The sequence below is a fragment of the Excalfactoria chinensis genome, chromosome 5 (genome assembly GCF_039878825.1).
Source record: "Excalfactoria chinensis isolate bCotChi1 chromosome 5, bCotChi1.hap2, whole genome shotgun sequence".
NCBI classification, from domain to species: domain Eukaryota; kingdom Metazoa; phylum Chordata; class Aves; order Galliformes; family Phasianidae; genus Excalfactoria; species Excalfactoria chinensis.
Genome location: NC_092829.1, coordinates 1,623,429 through 1,641,794, shown reverse-complemented (window position 1 = coordinate 1,641,794; position 18,366 = coordinate 1,623,429). Strand labels below are relative to the sequence as shown.

The window sequence follows — 18,366 nt, the reverse complement described above, 5'->3', positions numbered from 1 at the left end:
ATGACAATTTAATCACCTCTGCTTAATCACCCAACAGGAAGAAAAGAATCACGGGCTCTGCAGCTTGGAGCATCGTATCTGCTTCTGTGAGGCAGGGGGAAATGCTGGCTGGCTGGCTCTCGGTTTGGGGGGGGGATCTGCTGTTTGCTGGGGCTGCATCAGCACCGTTATCACCACCATCAGCAGCTCACACCGTGCGCTGAGCTGCAGAGACAGCAGGGGGAGCTCCCACCTCGTCCTCCATCCAGAAAAGCAGAGGGCGTCCGAGGATTTTCCTGGCCAAGAGGGTTGTGCACTGTGCCTCCCAGCTGCAAGATACACTGCACACCCCCAACACATCCCCAGCACACACAACCAATCCAAAGACAGGATTGGGAAAACAATCTTCTTATCTTCTCTGCAGCTTAAATCTCCGTCGGGTTGGGTCAGCATAATGAATTTGCAGCCCCCTCCTTGCCCCAAAGGATGCTTTCCAAGTATCACCGGCAGAGTGGCCATCTGGCAGCAGCAGCCTTGTGTGTGCTGCCAACAAGCAGCATTCACCCAGTGAGGACCGAGGCTGAGGAGCGATGCTCCCTGGCTGCACAGTCAGCTCCAGCAAGCTCCTCTCATCTAAACAAGGCTGATTCCTGATGTCTGGTCCCTAACAGAGGTCTGGTCCCAACCAGGAGCAGCAGGGCGGTCTGTGCTTGCAGTGCATGAGCCAAACACCTGCTGCTCCCATCCCAGCGAGGCTCACAGTGCTTCTGGCTGGAGGTGGCACACTTAGGGACAGGCTGTGGTCACCATCAGGCTCACAGCCCACAGCCCAGGCTCCTTGCTATAGGGCACGGTCAGCTCTGGCTGCACTGTGCATTGAGTCAGAGCACCCGTCCCACCAGGGCTGCCCCTCGGCAGCATTCCTGCCCTTCTGGAGCTCTGTGATCCTGCTCAGGGATCGAGAACCTATTCAGCTGGAGAACTAGAGCATGAAACAGCAGATTCATTGCAGGAGTTTTCCTCTGCTGCTGTCCCCTGGCATTTCCACTCGGTGGGGTATCTCAGCTCCTCATTACCCCAAAATAATGGGGCTTTATGTTAAGAGCCAAAAGGAAGAACTGGAAGCTCCTCTGATTTGCACAAGGGAACAAGACAAGCAGCCTTGCAGCTTCAGGAGGACTCGGAAGGCTTGCAGTGCTCACCAGCCCGCCAGCAGCACCAGCTGCCTTGGGGTTAGCATGGAATAGATGGTTTGCAAAGCTCTGCTGGATGCACTGAATGGTGGCATCTTCTGGGAAAAGGCCTGTGGGACACACAGCACCAGCTCAGCTGGCAAGGAGCTTGGGGCAGCTCCATACATTTCCTTTCTGGTTGCTTTTGTCACTTATCTTCCCATTGCATGTCAATGGAGGCAACAGCCAGAACCTGGTTACTAATTGTACCCTGCAGAAAGGATGTTTGCTGCGTGCTCACAGCAGCTCCCTGCCTTAAAATAGGACATTTATTTCCAGAGCTTTTCTTTCCTGCAAGATGACATTAACTATAATTTACATGTTAATACAGCTCCTAGAAGGCATCTGCACTCATCGCCACCTGAATGTCTTCCTTGTCTTCCCTCCTCTTTTTAGCCCCTTCTGCTTTTCAAGGCGTGCAGCCTTGTGTGAACCTTGGCTGGATGAGCCCTGCTGGGAGCTGCCATCCCGTATGAAGGGTCATGGAGCAGCACTTCATCTCTGGAGATGCCAACATGTCCAATGATACGGACTGGAGCTCCAAGAGGTATCTCATCTCCTCCTGGGACAACCCTGCAGGAAGGCATGTCCCACACTCAGTGTTTGTGCCATAGGGCATCTTCCTTTGGGGAACACCCAAAGTGTGGGGTTTAAAACCTGACCCCGCTGCTCCCCTGGGTCCCATGGCAGAGAGATGCTAAGTTCATTCCTTGGCACAATGAGTGTCGGCCCACGGGCAGTCCTGGCCTGGTGCCCGTCTCCATGAAATGTGTGTCAAGCTAAAGTAGGTCAGTCCTGAGGCTGAGCTGACCCCAACTGCGGGCATCCCATGGGACAGGGCGTACAGCAGAACATACAGCAAGCCACGGGCTGAGCACATAGCATGGGGGCAGCTGGAGGCAGCCCCTCCATGCACCACCAGGCACCCTGCATGCTGTCCTTTCCGACACCCTGCAGGGATGTCTGATCCCTCTGCAATGCTTTCAGCCGCACAGAGCCTCCAAGCAAAAGCTGCAGGCTTTGTCATCATCCCCTGCAGGCAGTGCCAGCCTTTGCAGCCTTGGTGACACTGGGGAGGTGCAGCTGCTCCAGGCACAATGCTTGCCCAGCTGGGACCTGCAGGTGCTGCCTTTGTCTGGGGGCTCCTTGGAGGGGCAAAGGGAAAGCTGCTCCAGGCAGCAATGACGCAGGCAGCCCCTTCCTCTGGGTCACAGAGCACAGTGGGGATGGGGCTGTGGGGTGTGATGTGGCAGGGGACGCTGTTTGAGCATGAGGAGGAAAGCAGGGAGGTGCCCAGCAGGCTTGAGCCCATCCTATACCCACGTGTGAAGGCAGGCAGGGAGACTTGAGGGCTGATTTTAAGAGCCCAGCCTGGAACCCAGGGGCTGGAAGTGCACTCACAGGGCGGCTCAGTCAGTAACCAGCGTGGATGGGGCAGGATGGGGGACAGGCAATACGGGATGAGCAAGCCGTGGGAAGCAGACTCTTTTCCCTGGCCAAAATGTGAAAGGTCTCTGTGCTTTGTGCTGAGCAAAGACAATGTTTTATGCTTTAATTAACCATGCCCCGAAGGGCAGGAGTGAAAGAGAGCCTGCAGGCACAGGGGTTCTCCCTGTATATACATGCCAGCAATGTGGCATTGCCTATTTGGGCTGTGCTTTGTTGTTAGACAGCAAGCCCTGCTGCAGGGTTCAGCCTCACAAAGCTGCTATTGTCCAGCTCCCAGGCTTGGATGGACCTACATGGGACCCATGGGGTTTAGCTGTGGATCAGAGCCTAACGCCCAACCTGCTGGGGGCTCTGGAGGGAGGCTGGGGAGAAGCAGCAGCAAGGAGAGAGTGTAGGACAGTGAATACGATGGAAGTGCTTGAGAGGGAGAGCTTAAAGGAGGTGTGTGCAGAGCTCAGCCTGTTCTCAGATGACCTTGATGCTCATGTTGAGATCTGCAGCTCAGCTCCCTGTGTGCCAATGTTTCACTGCTGGGTGCAACAATCACCCTGAGGTGCTCATCAAGCAAAACATGGAGTGATTTCTGCTCCTGCCCGATGACAAAAGTGGCATCTTGCAGCCCCAGGTGCCCCAGGTCTGCAGCTCCTGCTGAAACCAACAGAACTCACAGCACTGCATCCTGCAGCATGAGGCCAGGAGCTCAGAGACACACAGATGAGGTCATCTAACAGCCTTTGGATGCCGTCCAGAAGGCTCCAGCGACCCAATCACTTCTAATTGGTGCAGAAATGGAATAATGCAGTGGGAACTACTTGGAGGCAGCAGCACCCTGCTCCGGACCCATCAGAGTGAGCTGAGCATCTGCAGCAAAGGGGAATTCATTCAGCTCACATGAGAAGCACGGAGGGTGAGCATCCTCACAACGAGCCCAACAAACAGCAGCACATCCTCACCCTGCAGAAAGCTCTGTGGGCCTGGGGCTCACCTTCAGCTTATGCTCGTGCTCCTTGTTGACGCGGGACAGCAGCTGGGCTTTCCTTCTGTTGAGGGCATCGATGAGGGCGTCACATTGAGCCACCAGGCAGGCCTCAAACTCCACGCTGTTCTCCTGTGGGTGAGAGCAGAGCATCACAGCATGACTTTCCTGCTGGGGTACTACCAGGGTTATCTTGATGTGTACAGCCATGGCAGCACACAAACCCGTGCTGTTTGCATACGGGGTGCGTACAACCCTGGCTCGTGGCAAACAGAGCAGCAGTGAGCATCCTTGGGTTTGCCTATGGCAGAGTGAGGTCTGCTCACTCCATCACAGGCAGCTTTGGGAGGAGCAGTTCTGAGGAAGGATCATATGAAAAGAGGCAGGTGCTGACTGGGGGCTCCTTTGGAGAGGATCCCCCCAAAGCAAGTGGAGGAGATGAGGTGGAAGATCCCAGAGAGCAGCTCATCCCCCCGGGAAGGGCTGAGCACCATACCTGGATTTGCTGCACCATGTTGCGGAGCTGCACGAGGAACTCTTTCGCCTCCTTGGCTCTGTCTGACAACCCGTTCAAGGCCTGGGACAGCTGGCTCTGCAGGGGGAAGAAGAAGCAGTGTCATTTCCATGTCCCAAACTCATTCGTGAGCTGCAGGAGCTGATGTGAGTGCGGTAGGGATGGACTGGGATCCCAGCACTGCCTTCCTGGGGCAGGAGGTGTCCTGGTGCCCTGGGAGGAGGAGGAAAAAAGGAGGGTTAGCCATCACCAGCACCCCCAGATGCAGGAAGATGCCTAACAGGGAAGTGTTTCTGCTGTGCTCTTAATCCCATTGCATCCCTGCTGCTTACAGCAAGAGTCACCCAGCTGGGGACACGGAGCGGTTAGCCCATTAAACAATGTTAATTAATGCTAGATGACAACGGAGCGCGTGTGGGAACGTGCATGGGGACTTGCAGGCATGCCTGAATGTATTCATTAAGGGCAGCACTGTGGGCACAGCGACAACGTATGATTCATAGCTGTGGGGGACAGAAAAACCAAGGCCTTCTGGTCCTGCGTTATTCAAAGGCAGGGAGAAATTAAATGTCTGAGTGGGGGCTGTCAGCCCCACAGGTGCCCTCCTGAAAGGCCACTGCCCTCGGAGCACAGCCAAGCTCCAGAGGAGGGTTGGACTGCCAGGCACACGAGGCAGCTGCTGTGCCCCAGCAGGACAGGGAAGCTGATGGAGACCCAACGTGCACTGGGACATTCATGGAATCACTCAGGTTGGAAAAGACCTTTGAGGCCCCCATCCCCAGCCCACCCCGCTGTGCCCACTGCCCACGTCCCGCAGTGCCACATCCCCAGGGCTCTGGAGCACCTCTAGGGATGGTGAGCCCAGCACTCCGTGCAGCTGTGCCACTGCAGCACTGCTCTTTATGAGAAGAAATTTCTCCCTGTATCCAACCCAAATGTCCCCTATGACCAAAGCAGTGTCCCACCCTGACCAGCATCAGTGGGGGAATGAATGAGCGCCAAACACTGAAACATCCTATTGAGCACGGTCTGAAAAACAAGTGAATTTGTTCCTCTCAAATTGCTGGCCTCCTTTCCTGATGCTCTCGTTTCAAAGCACTAAGAGGAGACCTCCGTAATTCACATTAGCATTAATGGGAGTTAAGCATTTAAATCTCTGTCCCTGGAGCACTTAGGAGGGAATCCATCCCCTTTCTGTGCTCACTAATAGCCCTCCTTCCCAGGCGGGGCTGACAAAGGGATTTCTGTTGGGCTTTGACTCCCTTCTGTCTGAGATCAGGGTTGAGCACACAGGATCTGCCCACGATGAAGCCATGCTGGCTGCCTTGGATCACCTTCCTACCTCCCCTGTGCCTTAACACAGCCTGCAGTGGCACGTCATGAGCTGTCACACGCCATGGCTGTCTGAATGTGGGCAGTGGGGCACTCACAGGGGGATGAGAGAGGTGGGAGAGCAGCACAGCAACAAGGAGATCTGCTCCCAGTGTTCTGCTTGTAGCCCTGACAGGACCAGGAGCTGCCACAAATGCTGGAGCTGAAGCCACGTGCTTCATCCTTTTAATTAAAGCACAGGACCTACAGCCTTTGAATCCTGTGGCAAGCTTACTGTACGCGATGCCTGACTAATTAAAACGGGATGTTTAATTAAAACTTGCATTCACTCAGGAAGCTGATGAAGCTAAACAGCTGCTAATTGGCTTTCCGCTCCAGCCGCCACAGCCTGACCCTGGTGAGGAAGCAGGGCCAGGGGTGCAGCCCCCACTGCTGTGTGTTTGACCCAGCAGCAAAGCTCCTTGGGTGCAAACTGCAGGCAAGAAACAACCCCCTGCTTCCTTCTTTGAAGCTATGGGGGGATGCAGGAGGAGGAGGAGGAGATGTGAATGTTAACGCTCAGCAGCCCCATGGTGAGTCCCAAAGCCAAGCTGCTGCCTGCAAGCTGCTAAGGTTTGGATAAAGCCAATTATTTGTTGATAAAAGAACAGTGAAGCAGCTCTGGGTGCTGCAGTGCAGAGCAGAAATCAATTCTGGCACGCTGAACTTTGACGCCTTATCAGCTCATCAGGTTGTTACTCACCCTCCTGCCCCAAATCACTGTGTACCCCCCTACCAGCCCATACCTGCTCTGTTCGGCCCACCTGAGCTCAGCTGACTGCAAGCAGCAGCCAGGAGCCAAAGCTCTCAGCATCACTGTGCTGCCCCTGCGTGCACAGATGGCCCCAGCCGCTGGCTTTGTTCAGGCAGACACTGGGGCAGTGTATTTCCTCAGCAGGCAGAAGGGATTCAAAGCTCCAGCCTGGAAATAAGACAGGGAATATATTCTTTGCAAGCACAATGACCTCACTGAAGCCCTTTCATTGCCTCCTGTACGGCTCCAGGGTGCCCTGCTCTGGGGAGCAGACACACTGCTCTGCCTCCTCACCATGGGGAGCACCGAGTTTATGCCTTTTCCACTTAGGCCTTGGTGATGCTGGCACTGCCTGGCAGCCCATCCGTGCTAGCATGGTGACTCACCCCAGCTGCCACCCACAGCCTGTCAGGGACAGGGGTCTGTGCTCTGCTTCTCTTGTCTTATAGAACCACCCGCTGCCTTTTGGTCGCCAGCCCCTGGAATTGCACATCAGGCAGCACTGGGTGCCCTGCTGGAAGTGCAGCACTCGGGGCAAAAACAGCAATTAGGCTGATTTCAATGCATGTAAACATCCAGAACTGGTGATGAGAAACCTGGTCCTGCAGGCCTGTGGCAGAACAGCGCGGCACCCCGATCCTGCTGGGAATCCCCACCTGGACCCTATGCTTCCCAATGTGAACTGTGGGAAAAGGGTCCACAGGCAGCCCCAGTGATGTGGTGAAGGTGCTGTCCTTGCTTTGATACAGGATGCAGTCCTTGCTTTGATACAGGATGCAGTCCTTGCTTTGATACAGGATGCAGTCCTTGCTCTGATTTCTATGCAGAAGAAATGAGCACTGAGATATTAACAGCCCTTTGATATTGCCCAATTAATTCCTGCCTTGCTTCAACAACAAATCACCTTCGCTTTTCATCAGCAAAACCTATTGCACATCCCTGCGAAATCCCAGGGAGAAGTGGGGTGAAAAGCTAAAAAAGGCCAGATATTGGGGACTGCAGAGCAGGTTGGTGGTGAGGAGGTATGGGCAGCTCCATCTGGCCTGCATGAGGCAGGCAGGAGGAAGCAGGGATGCTCTGATGCAAGCTGGTGCCTCCCAAAGCAGCAGCAACATGCAGCTCCTGAAATGGGGAGCACAGACACGTCTTGTCTTGAGGAGGGCAGCCGTAATGCTGGCTGATTGCAGCCACTCGTGGCCCAGCACTCTGATCTACAGCTGCTGTCGTGAGGCTGGTGGCATTTCAACCCCCCTGGAAGCACTGGGCTCATTTGCAGCGTGTCAGTGCTGCTATGCTTCCAGAGATGAATGAGGCTGGTGAGAGGCTGAGGACAACCTGCAGCTGATCAATGACTTCTCCGGTCTCCCTCCCCTCCCCTGCAGAGCACGGAGCAGCCACACCACACCGCAGCTTGCACACTGCCCTCTGAAGAAGCTGGAGAGGCACCATCTTGCCCATCTCTTGCTGCACTCATGCACAAAGGAAGGTCGGACGCCCTTTGCAGGGTGGCAGAGGGCAGCGTGGTGTTGGGGCCGTGATGCTCGTGCACTGCTCCTCCCTCCTGGGATGTCAGCCCCTTTTTGTCGCTGCCTCCCCACCTGCACAGGGACACTCCTGCTGGGAACTGCTTCTGCGTGGCTTCTCTGCATTTGGCTGCAGCTGCTGCTAGCACAGGAGCAGAGAGATGGAACGAGTTGAGATGGGAGTCAGAACCAAGAGAGGAGCTGGGCAGGGACCCAGCAGAGAGCTCAGCGTGCCCTCCTGCCAAGAAAATGCCTGAGGAGGAGGTCAGTGCACTGGGTTCTGCTGAGGGCACCGAGTGGTGGTAGTGCAGACCTCCAGCTGAGAGCAGGGCAGGCACCCAGGCAGCACAGCTTGGTGTCCTCGTTAGCACACCCAGTGCTCATGCTAATTAGCCTGGATGCAGCTCCATGCTGCTTGGTCACCCCACGGCTGCACTGAGCCCTGCTGGAAGAGGCCTTCCCTGGACTGCAGTCAGTCTGTGTTGATGGGAAACTGCAGGACATGAACTTGCTGGTGCCCCAGACAGGGAGGTGTGTGGGGCTGCTGCACGATGCTGCCCTCCTTCAGAGCCCCACCAACACAGCACCAGCTCTGAATGAGCACCCGGGAGGGAAGCTGAGGCTGAGGCAGTGCATGGAATCAGGGCAGCATTGCTCACCTGCTGGAGGGCTCTGCAGGTCAGAAGCAAGTAGCTCATCAAGGAAGATCTGCCTCTGCCTCTTAGGCAGCCGCTGCAAGAGCCTTACAGTTGTTTTAAAGAGTAATAAACTCATTGCACAGCCTTAATTAGAGCAAGAGGCGGTTAATACCAGACCCTGCATTTCCTGGGAGGTCTGCTCGGCAGCTGATCTCTGCAGCAGATGATCCCTTCTCAGGTCACTGCTCCTTGCAGCATTTTCCTCTTGCTCTGCATGAGCCTCCGAGCCCTGGATACCCCTTCCCACAGTACAGCAGGACTGAGGGTGGGAATGAGGCACTCACCTGGCCAGAGCCATCCTTCCCCCTGCTGCCTCTTTGCAGCGAGCAGCCCTATGGGCCCCACCTCCAGCCCAGGGACAGCCCCACGCCCACCGATGTGCACACTACAGCCCTTATGCTTTCCACCTTAAAATGATGCCCCGTTTGCCTTCAATCCAATTATCGCCTCCCCACTCAGCTGCCTCCATGGTTACTCGCACTTAAGCTCTGCCATCCCATTACTGCATTAAGTCTTTAAATCTGATTACTTTGGTTGGAGTTAAATTTAAACCTGATGAACCGCCCCGACGATGAATTTTACCTATCCTAACCCAAACGCAGGGCCAGCTGAAAAAGCAGGTTGCAAACCTTGTGGGGTCATTCCTCCTTCTGCACTGAGAGCACTGACCATCCTTTCGTCTTGTCCTACAGCCTCCAACACCCATCTGTGTGCTGCAGCCCGGTATGGCCATAAATAGGCTTGACAGCTAGCCAACATCTTGACTTTGCTTTGACATTTAATTGCCTGGAAATGCAAATGAGAAGAGCAGCCACTCATCACCACCCTGCTGATGGCCGCCGCGTCCCACTATGGGGACAGTGATGCAGTGAGCTGAACGGACCCACCATCCTACCCAGGATGGTCCCCATGTGGCTTTGCCCAAAGGTAAGAGCCCACCGAGCCGAGCAGAGCCAGGCAGCCCAGCTTTGGGAGATCCTGGCTTTATCAGCAGATCCTCATTTCACAGCCCTGTGCCTCTCTGGCTGCTGACCAACATCAGCGAGCGCTCACACACTTTGCTGAAGGGAGGTTTTCATAGGCACAGATGGGAGATGGCATCTCGTTCCCTTTGGCTCCCTGCACACTCCCTCCCTTCAATGGGGACAAGCTCACATCCCCCGAGCATCTCCGCAAAGCAGGGCTGTGCCGTGCCCTTACAGACAACCCATCTGCTGCTACTTCCTAACCAATCCTTCATCTGCAGCCTCTGAAGATGAGCTAATGTGCCTCACTGCTAGTCCGCCTTGCCAGGCTAAGTTAAAGCAACCACAGGCATCTCCTCTGCCACCCAAGGCTCACCTGTCCCCAAGGGATGCTGCAAACCCCTTCCCTCTGCTGCTCAGCACAGGCAGCACCAAGGCCGGGAGATTGCTGCCTTACTGGCAGTTGCAGTTTCACTGGCAGCAGAACACGGGCTGATTATCACTGATTTTCTGCTTTTAATAAGATTGCTGATATCACACGGCAGCAGGAGCTGGGCTGAGGGGGGGGGGGTGAAGGTGAATTCAATGATGCAATGCAGATTGATTGGCCTTTCTGCTTCACCCCTTCCCTCTGCAGCAGCACAGCATGCTGCTCTCCCGGACCAGCTGCCTTGTTCTGTGCCAGGAGCCTTTTGCAGACAGCACAGGGAGAGGTGAGGAGCCCTCCCTGCCCTGAGGGCTGCAGCTTTGCCCTCTGTGAACATCCCCGAGTGGAGATGCTCCCACCTTGCTGTCCATTGGGGTGTCCATGTGAGGACACAGCTGCTCCATGGGTCAGCGAGGCCACTATCAGACCTTGGGCTGCACATTGTCCTCCTAGGAGAAAACCAAGGGCAGACACAAGACAAACAGGCAGGTCTGAGGAGCAGGGTTCCCTATTTCCTTGAAGCACCGCTGTAGAGATATTCATTCCCATCACCATGGACACCACAGTAGGAGGATGGCAATGCTCACTGCTGCAGCGGGTGCTTGGGTGGCACTCAGAGCACAGCGAGTGAGCTCAGACCTCACCTTGAACAACATCCAGCCTTCATCCTCTGCTCACCTTCCTCCAGGCACAGCAGCCTCAGCCCCCAGGAGCATCCCAGGTTGGAAGGGGCTGGTTTTGGGATGACTCCCACAGCGGGATAGGGACCAGGCAGCGTGTGCAGGGACCTGGTGCTCAGCACTGAAGGATCTCCATTTGCTGGAGCAGGACAACACATCTGTGTGCTATGAGGAGAGCAGCTAATGGGCTCACTGAATCATTGATGGTTCTTCATGAAGTGAAGGATTCGGGAAATCCCAGGGGAAGGGAGGGGGGAATCATTCCCATTTACTCCAGTAAGTGCCTTCTTAAGGGAAAGAAAGAAGCGACCCCAAGACCTTAAAGAAGAGGCAGCCAAAGGGGTTTGGAGTCAGTGTTGGTGCATTCATGTAAATCCACCTCGTTTAAATACAGGAGGAGGGGAAGGAGGCAATGAGAAATGGCTTTAAAGCACAGGAGATGCTGGGATAGCAGGTGGCATCTCCAGCCTCAGATGCTGCTTTGCAGCATTCCAGCTTTCCACGAGAGCCATTTCACACCAGGAATGGACAGGCACGTTTAGAAGTGATTGATTCAACACTTCTTTAAAGGAAAACATGCACGTCAAAGAGTTTTGGGAGAGCTGGTGCAATGGGTTTGACAGGCAGAGAACCCTCTTGTTTTCCAGAGCCAAAGAGCACCACTCTTCCCACTCGGGTGAAGGGCTCCTTCTCAGTCACTGTTTTGGTGTAAGGGGATAAGAAACCTTTCCCAACACTCTAAGAGTGAAGCTCCTGGGGAGACAGGAGCTCTGCTGATCTTTAGAGGCATGAAGGCAGGCAGCAACACACAGCACATCAGGAGCTCTGCTCCAGCTCTGCTGTGATGCAAACAAACACTGGGGGGAATGGGAGAGGAGCTGCTGGGTGCAGAGAGCAAACCCAGCACAGTGTGCCGGCAGGGGCTGCCTGTAGGCTGACAGGCACAGGTCGGTTATATGGGGTGAGGACAAGGCACCCAGCCTGCAGTGATGGATGAACAGATCTGGTTTGGTGGGATTAACCCAGTGATCTGCTGGAGCTCATCAGCCCTGACTCCTCATTAGCAGCCTGGATGTCCCTGCTGTGCCCTGTGTGGGCAGGGAACTGCCTCAGGTCTGTCCCAGCTCCAGCACTGTGGCTGCACATTGCACCTTGGGAGGAGCAGAGGACGGCGTGAGCACCCCAGATAACTGCAGAGCATTAGCTGGGGCTTGTTTAGATTGCAAGGCAACAGGGTGAAGTTACAGAAGCACCAGGGCCTATTCCTTATATTCCTTAGGGCTGCAGCTTTGATGCCGGGAGATTTTGACTGAATCGTGTTTTTATTTAGACTTACAACTAGCTCTGAATACACAAGGGGAAAGCAGCTCATTAGCAAAGCTACCCAGGCCTGTCCTTCCTTCCCTCCCTCCTCATGGGGAGGAAGCTTGCAAGGCTCCCAGCCAAGCAGCAGCGGAAATCACTAACTGCAAACACAGCAGTACCACGGTGGCATTTCCACCCTGGGAAGGCACCTGCATGCCCAGGGATGGGCTGGAAGAGCAGCAATGTGCTTTGTGGTGCAACAGCCCCTCCAAAAATACCTCAGCTTTGCAAAGCCGATAAAGCAGTGCAATGCCAAAGAGCTCTCATCCAAAGCTCCGCTCAGAGGAGCAGGCAGGGGTGGGCTGGCCCCTATAGCTGAGTGCTGGGGGGTGCACGTGTGGCTGTTGTGCCCCTGGGCAGCACAAAGGGCCCTTTACCCATTGCCAGCGTGCTCCTCCTCTGCCCATCACACGTGGGTGCTCTCATTTCCCTGCATGGGCTGCCCAAGCCAGGGATGCTCCCAGCACTTAATGACGGGCTGCAGCGATAACCTACCAGCTCTCTGCAGCAGGGAATCTCCTGCCATTAACTGCAGAGAACCCAAGCAGCAAGGAGCCCCTGCAGGACCGGGGGATGCTAAGCATTCTGCAGAAGGGAGGTTGTTTCAAAGCAAAACCCACCTGCACTGCTTCTCACAGCAGATGGGCCACCCAACCTGCCCGCACCTCTGGGTCAACCACAAGCAGGGTTCAAGTGAGGTTGTAGTGTCAGCTGCAGGTAGAGCTCCTTGAACTCCCTTCAGAGCTGGGGGAAAGAGGATCACTCTCCTGAGAGCACAAGGAAGGGAGTCAAACAGCCTCCAAAAGAGCATTGCCTGAGCCATGGAGGGATCCGTGCTCGAGCCACTGTAAGACACTTTAACACCGAGTTCAGATTTTGCTCCCATTGTCAATTCAGAAGGTTTTCAGGCTGGGGAAGCGGTGACAGGAGACTCCTGGGTGACACTCTGCATTGCCTCCCCTTTCCAGGAGAGGGACACAAATCAGTCCAGGGAAGAAGGACTGACCCCAGCCGACCCCAGCCAGGTGCTGAGATGCCTTTGGGACATCCAAGCACAGCTGGTGCAGCACAGCACTGTCCTCTCAAATCCTGGAGCATTCCACAGAATCACAGCATGGTTGCAAAGGCCCACAGTGCTCATCCATTCCAACCCCCTGCTGTGTGCAGGGTCACCAACCAGCAGCCCAGGCTGCCCAGAGCCACATCCAGCCTGGCCTTGAATGCCTGCAGGGATGGGGCATCCACAGCCTCATTTTCAGGGCTTCCCACTGGAACTGACAAAGCTGCAGTGATTTACCCTGCTCCAAGATGGCCCGGAGCCCATTTTCCTTGCAAATACCTAAGTGGGCGTCTCCTGGCATTGAGCACGGCGCTGGCTCCAAGAATGCCTTGTAGAACTTGCTGTACCACATTACCTTTGATTAATGGGATATTCTTGGATGCTCGTTCCTCTGTTAACTGAGGTTAAGCACAGTGGGAAGGCTTGCTTGACAGAAAGCTGTTTTCTAAATAAATACTCACGTGAGAAGGCAGTGTCACCTCCAGATCTGGGACTGGGGCTCATGGATATTGAGGGCAGTTCTTTACTGTGAGAGCGGTGAGGTGCTGGAACAGCTGCCCAGAGAGGCTGTGGATGCCCCGTCCATCCCTGCAGGTGTTCAAGGCCAGGTTGGATGGGGCCCTGGGCAGCCTGTGCTGGTATTCAGTGTGGAGGTTGGTGGCCCTGCCTGTGGTGGGGGTTGGAGCTTCGTGATCCTTGAGGTCCCTTCCAACCCAATCTAGTCTGTGATTCTATGACTGACAAGCTGTGCACACCCACAGGCCCCACCAACACTGCTGGCTACCCTCTGACTTCACCCCCAGCTCCAGGCCACAGGAGAACAAAGCAGCAGGGAGGCTGCATGGCACGGCCAGAGGAGGATGGGTGGTCCCTGTGCTGCAGATGGGGGGAGGGCAGTGGGAATCCAGAAGGCCAGCAAAGCAAGGCTTTGGAAAGTGCAATGGGAAAAGAGAAAGGATTCTCACTGTTTCTCTCTCAGAAGCAAATATTTTCCTTTGCAAAAGCAAACAGAGCTTTGTCTGGTAGCAATCCCATGGGGTTTCCCACCAGCCCAGGTGGTGATGGATAACCCTGTCTCCTCGTTGCTGTCTTGGTGCTGATGCTGACCATGCCCCAGGCAGGAGCTAACAGGCAATGCAGTGTTTCCCACCCTCTGGTTTGTCCCAAGGGTACAAAGCAATCAGCCTTAGTATTCACAGAGCCCCCCTGCAGCTCACAGATAGGCTGAACCAGTGCATGAGCTAGGGGCTAGGGAACACAGCTGCTAATTAGCTGCTAACCATCATTACAGCCAATTCAACAGCATGCAACTACAGCCAGCAGGGCCAGCCTCTGCTGCAAGGAGTGCAGGGATGCAGTGGGGATCCAGGATCTGAGCACAGTTTTGGGGCTGGGAGGTCCCTTCCAACCCAACCACTCCCTCATTCTGGGCTTTTCTCTCTCTCACCATCAGCAAGCTGCCAGGCCTGCCCTCACCACGCACCTCCCAGCAAGCACAAGAGGGACTTGGATGTGTGAGGAATACATGAGCCAGCTCCATCTTGTGCTTCTGACGTGCTGAGCAGCACCACGTCTTCCCAGGGCAAAACCCAGACAGCTGTGATACGTACAGAAAACTGGGACAATTCAGATTAAAACCGTTTCCTTCTTTACTTCTCTTGAACGTTCACCCCTCTCCCAACAGCTGTCCTAATGGGAAGACAGGAACAGAGAGGATTCCCAGCTTAGAGATCCGAGCTCCCAGCTTTATAGGACATCGTGCCTCAGCACCAATTATTCTGAAATGATCATCTTTGCTTTCGGAGGGAAACGTAAAGCAGGGCAGCTCCCAAAGAGCCGCGCTGAAAGCCCTTGGGTCCCCATCCCATCTTCACCCAGGGGGTGGTGACACACTGGAACAAGGAGGCTGTGGATGCCCCATCCCTGCAGGCATTCAAGGCCAGGCTGGATGTGGCTCTGGGCAGCCTGGGCTGCTGGTTGGTGACCTGCACACAGCAGGGGGTTGGGATGGATGAGCACTGTGGGCCTTTGCAACCCTGGCCATGCTGTGACCACCCACTGACTCAGCAGTGATTGACAAGGCCTGGCAACCCTGCACTGACACAGCTTGATGGAGCAGCAGCCCAGCAAGCCATGCTCAGGTCAACATGGGCTTCAGCGAGCATCACATTCATCTCAGCTCACAACCAACGAGCACAGATGCATTGCAAGGCACAGAGCTCTGCACAGAGCTCTGTGATATGAGAAGTCAACAGCTGACACTTCTCCCCTTCTCGTGGCCTGTAGGGGTGTCACAGGCACTCAGGACAGCAGGAAGATGGGGCAGAAAAGGGCAGCCACCTCTGCATTGCTGCCAAAGGGCCGTGCTCCTCAAAGCACCTGGGGGCTCCAGCTCCAATTCACAGGCTGTTGGCTCTGGATGCACAGCCCGAACTCAGGAGACAGCCTAACTCATCCAAAGCTGGGCCAGTTTCACTACACAGCATCTCAGGGAGCTCTCTTGAGCTCCGGAGGTGAAATCATTCCTTCGAATCAAAACGTAAATCACATTTAATGCCAACAGAACTCTTTTTGCTCCCCTAACGAACAGGCAGTGGGAAATGGCAGCGAATTCGGGCCCCATCCTAACCCAAAACCAAACTGACCACCTGCAGAAAGGCAGGCAAGACTTCACGGTCGGATTTTCAGGTAGATGCATGGAAACTCTCAGCAGCAGCAACACAGCAGCACCATGCCTGGCAGCATCAGTGAGATACTGCATTGGTGCATCCTGCAGGGCGAGCCTGGTTAGCACGGCTTGTGAGGGCTGACCCCGCAGCACCTGAGTGCACACAGAGCCACCAGGTCTGCTCACCTGAGCCGGATCTGCACCTGGCAAAGGGGAGGTGAGTGCTGGTGTGCTGGTGGCAGCTCTGTCTGCAGCCCCAGCAGCCTCTCCTCCAGCAGGGCCCCGTGTGGGAGTGACTGCACTTCCAGCTGATCAGCATTCAGGGGATGCCACCCTCCTCCTCCCCCCCATGAGTCAGTGTGCAGGAGGCAGGCAGTCCTTCCTCACCCTCACTGCGCTGCAGGTTGGCTTTGCCCTGAATGCCCAAGGAGGCTGTGGGTGCCCCATCCCACCAGGCTGGATGTGGCTCTGGGCAGCCTGGTCTGCTGGTCCCTGCACACAGCAGGGGGTTGGAACAAGGTGATCGTTGCGGTACTTTGCGACTCTGGCCATTCTATGGTTTTATGAATGGTTCACAACTAGAAGAGGGGAGAACCCCAGCGCTCCCTGTGCCGCTACAGCACCTCCCTACCCGACCTGGCGCATCCCCTCATCCTGAGATGCCCGGCGGTCACCATCACCTTTCCAACCCAGCACGCAGCGCTCGCGCCCCCTCACCTTGTGCAGCTTCCACATGGCCCCCAGCGCCTTCACCTCGTGGCTGGAGTGCTTGCCCTCCTCCAGGCACTGGTAGCACACGGGGCTCTTGCACTGCACGCAGTACATGCTGTGGTTCTCCAGCTCGTGCTCCGTGCACGTGGAGATCTTGCGCGGGCTCAGGCGGCGGCTGACGCGTCCCTGCGCGGGCGGCACCAGGCGGTGTTTGGCCAGGGGGCCGCGGGGCGGATGGCAGCGCAGGCGGCACGGCTCGCAGTAGAAGACGTCGCACTGCTCGCACATGACGGCCGCCTCCTTGGGCGCCTTCTCGCACAGCTGGCAGCGCAGCGCCGCCGCCCGGCCCTGCTGGTAGCGGTCGATGACTCCTTCCAGCAGCCGGTTGCGGGGGAAGCCGCGCAGCCCGCGCTCGTCCAGCACCAGGCTGCGGTGGCACTGCGGGCACGTCAGACACGCGTTGCGGGGCGGCGGAGGCGGAGGGGCCAAAGCGGCGGGGGGCGGCGGGGCGGCGGGAGGGAAAACCCGCACGCCGTTGGGGGACTTCTGGCACGGCGTGGTGGGAGCGCTGGCGAAGCCGCCGTAGGAGCCGTAGCCGCTGTCCGCCTCGCTGTACAGGCTCATCTTATCCAGGTCCAGGTAGTCGTAGTCCGACACGGCCGAGCCCGACGCGCGCCGGCTCTGCGGGGACTCCGCGTCCGGCGTCTGCACCAGGATGTTGCGGGCGCACGCCTGGCACAGGTTGTGCGAGCAGGGCAGGATGATGGGCTCGCGGTAGAACGAGCCGCACACCGGGCATTTCAGCTCCTCTTCCATCTCTTCCATAAGGGGGAACGAAGCGACGCGCGGCGCCGGCCGCGGCTCAGCCCGACGGACTCACCGCTCCGCGTCCCGCCGCCGACTGCCCGCCGCCCGCACAACGCCCCGCCTCGCCCCGCCCCTCCCCGCCCCGCGTCCTCTCATTGGTCCGATCGCAGCGGGGAGGCGGCCGGCGAGCCGCTATTGGTTGCCCGGCCCGTCCGTCCGGTGTTGTTGGTGGGGGGTGCTGTCCTCGGGGTGCGGGGTCGCCGCTGGGCCGGCCGGCCGCTCCGCCGCAGTGCCGCTGTCAGCAGAGCCCACCGGCCCCGCCGCCCCCCGCGCCGCCCTCCGTGCCCGCCCAGCCCCGCCGCTGCCCCCCAAGATGGCGGTGATGTTAGCGGCATCGCCCGCCCGCTCCCGTTGGCAGCCCGGCAGCCTGCGGGAAGGTTCGCTTTGTCTGCGGGAGACGCAGATTAGAAACGGGGATCAAACGGGAAGGTTTGAACCCACCGGGGAGGTGCTAACGCTAATGCTAATGCTAATGCTAATGCACCGGTGCGATGGCTGTGGCGGAGCCGTTGGGAAATGGCAGCATTTGGGAGTCCCGTATCCCCTCCAGCCTTCATCCCAACCGCATCCTCCAGCCGGGCTGTAGGACGTGAGGAAGGCAGGGCTGGGGAAATCGATGGGTTTCTCGTCTTAGATCAGAGCGAGGAGCAGCGGGATGTGATGCTGGAGGCTGCCTGTCGCTCATTAATCGGCCGGCATCACCCCGGCACATAGATCTGAGGGGCAGAAAGGAGCCTGTCTCAGTCCCCATCATGGCTGGGCTCCCAGCGTGGATCATTGGCTGCTCCCACCTTTGCTGTGTGCTGCGTGGGCTCCTCGGTCCGGGGTGGGATTTCGGGGGCTGTGCAGGTAATGAATGGGCAGCCAGGAGGGTGAGTTTGGGTTGATTGGTGAGGCTCTGAGCTGTGTGCACACTTGGCCTTGAATTGCACATCCCATCATCATTCCAAGGTGCCAACTTAGTGCAGGTGTTGGATCCCATGGAACCCAAATGGTCCTGAGGAGCTCCCCCATGCATAGGTGGTGACATGAGAGTCATCAGAACTGTGTCACCTATTCTGGGCAAGCAGCATCCTTGGGGTCCCATGAAATTCATCAGTTTTGGGGCTGGCGCTGACCCTTGAGCC

The 18,366-nt window shown here is 56.6% G+C and overlaps 1 protein-coding gene across 15 annotated transcripts in view; it reads right to left on the bottom strand.

Moving 5' to 3' along the window:
• The window catches only part of TRIM9 (tripartite motif containing 9), a 30,259-nt gene extending 12,965 nt beyond the window's left edge, over window positions 1-17,294 (bottom strand). For all 15 annotated transcript variants that reach the window (XM_072336883.1, XM_072336884.1, XM_072336888.1 and 12 more), the window contains exons 1-3: window positions 16,379-17,294; window positions 4,133-4,228; window positions 3,646-3,768 (exon numbers count right to left, since the gene is read on the bottom strand). In XM_072336883.1, coding sequence (XP_072192984.1) covers window positions 3,646-3,768; window positions 4,133-4,228; window positions 16,379-17,197 — 1,038 coding nt within the window. In that variant the 5' untranslated portion in view covers window positions 17,198-17,294. The remainder of the gene's footprint in view (window positions 1-3,645; window positions 3,769-4,132; window positions 4,229-16,378) is intronic.
• Window positions 17,295-18,366: the final 1,072 nt, after the last annotated feature.